General features: G+C 30.8%; 1 protein-coding gene across 1 annotated transcript in view; it reads right to left on the minus strand.

The window, feature by feature from the left end:
- LOC106462261 overlaps positions 1–5,074 on the minus strand; it is a 37,493-nt gene that overhangs the window by 27,324 nt on the left and 5,095 nt on the right. The window contains exon 2 of the mRNA XM_022389457.1: positions 262–350. Coding sequence (XP_022245165.1) covers positions 262–350 — 89 coding nt within the window. The remainder of the gene's footprint in view (positions 1–261; positions 351–5,074) is intronic.

Here is a 5,074-nt window from a genome sequence, read left to right on the forward strand (position 1 = left end):
GTTCGTTTAACTATTATACACGACATACGTTTGTTTTTTTTTGGGGGGGGGTCTGTTAATGAAAGTGTTCCAAAACGCGACATTGATTTTTTGACGACCTAATATAAACTTACTGCTATGGACTATTCTTTTAAAAACTAAATATATTAGGTTTTATACGAACCCTAAAGAATTGCATCAACACGTAAAATGATCCTACATATTATTAGAATTCCGACATGTAAGACTTATGTTCATTAATATCACACAGTGTTAACTTACCGTGTTTTCAATGAAAGAATGCTCAATGAACACCAGTTCTGACTCTTGTTCATTCAATACGATTGTTACTGACTTTTCGTTGTCTTCCGCTATAAAAATAAAGAAACCAGTACGAGTTTAAATTTTAATGCTTTTCTTTCAACAACTTTGATTTTATGTTGAGATGAGCGTAATTGAACATTTAATTTAATCAACATACAGTATTTTGTATAGTAATTAATTCCTTGAAACTTATTATTTAAGTTACTAAATGAAAATCCTGAGTGGATTATAATTACTCTTTAATATTTAAAAAAAATTGTTTATTTGTTTGTAATTGGGCTATCAGCTTTAAAAAAATCAATTTTCTCTCATAACTGCCAAACAGCAATCAAATGTTGTTTTTGTTTTGTAAGCAATGCATTATAGTAACCATAATTATAGAAATTTTCTTTAGTATTTTAGCCGCCAGCGGCGACACCAAAACAGTAAAAGTGCTTTTGTGGAGTGGGGCAAGCAGATAACTTTCAGAGTGGGCATCAACATTTTATTTTATTAATATATATATATATGTTACAAATTCATTTTCGTTTTCACCAAAGGTAAAATTGAAAAGAAAACTGTGACGTAGAGGCTTAACTAGACTTTTTTCATGAAATTCTGATTTTTTAAGCTGAATAAATCAAAGTAGGAATGGTTGTAACGAACTTGACCTTTATATGAACTTTTCGCTTCTAAACTGAACAAAAATTAACATGTATGCCACAAACCTGACCTTTATATGAACTTATCGTTTCTAAATTGAACAAAAACCAACATGGATGCCACAAACCTGACCTTTATATGAACTTATCGTTTCTAAACTGAACAAAAACTAACATGGATGCCACAAACCTGATCTTTATATGAACTTATCCTTTCTAAACTGAACAAAACTAACATGGATGCCACAAACCTGATCTTTATATGAACTTATCCTTTCTAAACTGAACAAAAACTAACATGGATGCCACAAACCTGATCTTTATATGAACTTACCGTTTCTAAACTGAACAAAAACTAACATGGATGCCACAAACCTGACCTTTATATGAACTTATCTTTTCTAAACTGAACAAATCGTAGTAGGAAGGGTTTTAAAAACTTGATCTGTATTTGAACTTCTGGCTTCTAAACTTTTATGACTTTGAAACCGTCACATAAACGTTACCTTTTAGGCTTGACTTCAACAGAAACTCTAAACATGTTAGTGATTTGCGTTATAATGACTATTTAGTTTTACCAGATTATTACCTGTAATCATTTGAAAAAGGTGGCTATATATACAAATTCTGATTTGAGCAGCTACAGCTGCGTGTGATTTTAATTTTATATAATAAACCCAAGAGATATGCTAAAAAGTGTAGGGTTTACATTCCGGAAGTAGACTTGTTTTTCAATTTCAAACAGAAATAGCTAACAGTTTTTAAATATTTTTTTACGAAACATAAAGGCTACTATTTTAATTTTCATTAATTATAGCACTAACAAGACAAATGACTAAAAAACCCTACTCTATTTAGCAAAACACAAAATACGTACCGAATGATTCAAAATAATTTCGAAATGTTCTAAACGTGAAGTAGACAAGAGGGGATCCTAAGTAGTGCCGGCTGTATTTAGATCTCAAATCGGTCAATAGATGGAGCGATAAGCTAAGTGTTTGTACTTGTAAAAAAACTGGGAGCCATTGTATGAATACGCCGCGGCTAAAAATGAAATATAGGAGGCGAGAAAATGTATGGTTAATCATTAAATATCTTACATTTTGATCCAATAATACTTGTATGTACATAATCCATAAACGTATTTCTTTATTATTATTATTTATTTGAAAATTTTTACAATTAACTCTAGCAGTACATCTAGATAATTCAGAAGTTTGTTTCTTGTTAACATAGGCCCTTAGATACATTACAATTTCTTACTTATTACTTCAGTAGTATATACGTAAATGGTTCAAAAATGTGTTCCTTTTTAACATTAGTGTGTATATATTTATACATTATGAAATAGAACAACTAGAACAAGTTTTGTTTGAAAATTATAGCTTATGTTAGACGATTTGATCATGTTCTACTTGTACATTTTTGCTTGCTCTCGTTCGATCTGAGTAATGAGTAACCCAATGGGTAAGTTGCTCGACTTCCTAAAATAAAGTGAAGCGTCACCTGCCTCGTTTTAGATGCTGGAATAGTTGTTCTGAAGTGCAGTGATGTTGGTGAAAACAGCACGGCGCATAAAGAAAGAATGCGCGTGTGTTTGGTACGAAAGCAAAGTATATAGTCAAAAGTAGGAGGAGAAAAAAACATTTTGAAAAATAATAAATGAACAGGTGAGAACATTTAAAACATTAAGCAAAGTTTTATTTGCGTAATTTATTTTGTACAATTATTGAGTTCTTTACTTCGTGGCAAGATATCTCTCTTTGTTTAAATTTGCAATGCTCGACAATTAGCGATCTATCACTACATAACAATATATTTAAAACAACTGAATAAAACTGATTGGGTTAGTTTTACTTATCAATGATATTGTACGGTTAAAATTAGAAAAAGATTAAGTTAAATTCAATCTGTAATGAAATGAAAACCACGAATAAAGTTAGATATATATATATAATTATCAAGTCATATATCCGCTGAGATTATTTCTATCAAGCGTTCTTACTCACGCAGCTTCTGCGAAACATGACAATTGAAAGCTAACCTTCAAATTAATCTCCTGTTTATAGTTCATAACAGTTAAAAATTTAATATAAATGCTGAAAAACAAGAGAACAATATATTATTTATATAGAAATTTAACAAACGTTTTAGGGTTTAACTAAATCGATTGTTTTAGATAACTGAGTTTAGATAAGTTTCACTAGTTGAAATGATAAAATCGATACGATCCTATTCCGTTTTCAGTTTCATGCCAGATCTATGGAAAATCAAAAGTCAAATGTTATTTTTACTTTATACCGACTCCTCAAATGTGACAGCTGGTCGCCCAACAGGCTGTCACCGAACACACATACGGTTCACATCTCTCCACAAACTATTTTTGGATATACTATTTTTTCTGGTTGGTCGGTTGGATATTAATACACATATCAGCCATATCTAAGAAACCGATCTGGCCACTTGATAAAAGGAAAGGTAGTTAAATATTTCATCACTGGAAGAAACAATTAAATTGCACGTATACGTAACGTCATGTTGCAAGGTATGACCATTGCCAACTGACGTATTTAGTGCTGCATGTTCTCTGATTGGCTATCTCGTTTAAACGTATTACCAGCTGAGGTGAATAAACGACTAACGTGACATATATAACTCCAAATGCAATCGCTGAGAAACAGGAAAAAAGCCAAATTTTTTTAACTACGTGATATTCTATAATTTACATCGTGAAAACTGTGACCTCTCTCCTCGTAGTAAACTGTGACCTCTCTCTCTCTCCTCAACATATGCATCTCCTTTCTTTTAACTAAAGTGTAACCTTTTTATTGTATTTAAAACGAACAGTCAAGAAACATCTATGACTTTAAGGTTATCAGTAAAAGCCATAACGTGTTTTTGAATAAATCTGTAGTTTTCCAACAGTTTTTTCACCAAAAACTCAGACATTTTTAAACGAATATAATAACTAATTAATTATAAAAAAAAGGTGTAAACCGTATTTGTATTTCTAAAACGAGGAGATTGATTATTTATAATGTAGGATGCGATGGAATAGAGGAATGCTTCAAATGAGTTACAGAGATAGCAAGATCTTAAAGTAGGTCTTAACTTAGAAATTATAGAACTTCTCTGACAACTCTGAAATTATAAAGTAATTAAAATGACGAATGAAAAAAATAAAAATCTATGCTCAAAGGATCCCACTTTCCATAAAGAATTTAAAGAAGTACCTTTGGATCTACAAAACCTAAGAAATAGGGAAATATAACAGGTGGTATAGAACTTAAAAGAATATAACTTCACATTTAAGTATATATATATATTTTAAGAAACAGGGTGTTGTAAGGGATCTGGGATGTGTACAAATGGTAAGAGTTCATATAGAGACTCCTTTGATCATTGATAGTGTTGAGTACTAGTACCAGAAAAGCTTCATTTTTTAAATTTAAGCAACAATACGTGTTTTATGGGTTTTTCATGGATTAGTTGCTTATTCACGTGTAACATTACATTATTTTGTACGCAATCGGACCGTGTCAATACTTTGACAATTCAAGATATGATGAAATACAAATATTCAGAAAAGTAAGTAAGAAATAGTTCCGAAGGATCTTTAAATTCAGAAATAAGATGTTTGCTCGAACGATTTGAGATTTTAAGACAACATGAAGTTATGAAAAACTTCAGTTTCTCTGGAACATCTGAAAGGATATCCTATACCCTTTCTTCAGTGATACTTCCTCAGTTGGTAAAAGAAGAAGGGAACATAATTTACATCATTTAGATGTTTAAAGATAAGTTACGTGTGATAGTGGCCGTTCAATGAAGGTGAACGGAAAGTCCTTCATAAATACTTATGTTGGGTTTGTGAAATTGTGTTAATAATGTTTCCTTAGTTTTCCTTTTGTGTAGGTCTTGTTCTTTACTCAATATCTTTATGTTTTTATTGTACAAATTATATATTTATATATAGTTGTGATCTATGTGGTTAGCTAGCTTTCATCAGAAGCTAATATTAATTTATGATTTCCATAAAAATAAATTAACTACATGGTGATGAGTTTAGCTAATTAGATATAATGTTAAAACTACACAGCGTGGTCACAAGTAAATAGACACCACCTTTT

The sequence above is a fragment of the Limulus polyphemus genome, unplaced genomic scaffold (assembly GCF_000517525.1).
Source record: "Limulus polyphemus unplaced genomic scaffold, Limulus_polyphemus-2.1.2 Scaffold1128, whole genome shotgun sequence".
NCBI classification, from domain to species: Eukaryota; Metazoa; Arthropoda; class Merostomata; order Xiphosura; family Limulidae; genus Limulus; species Limulus polyphemus.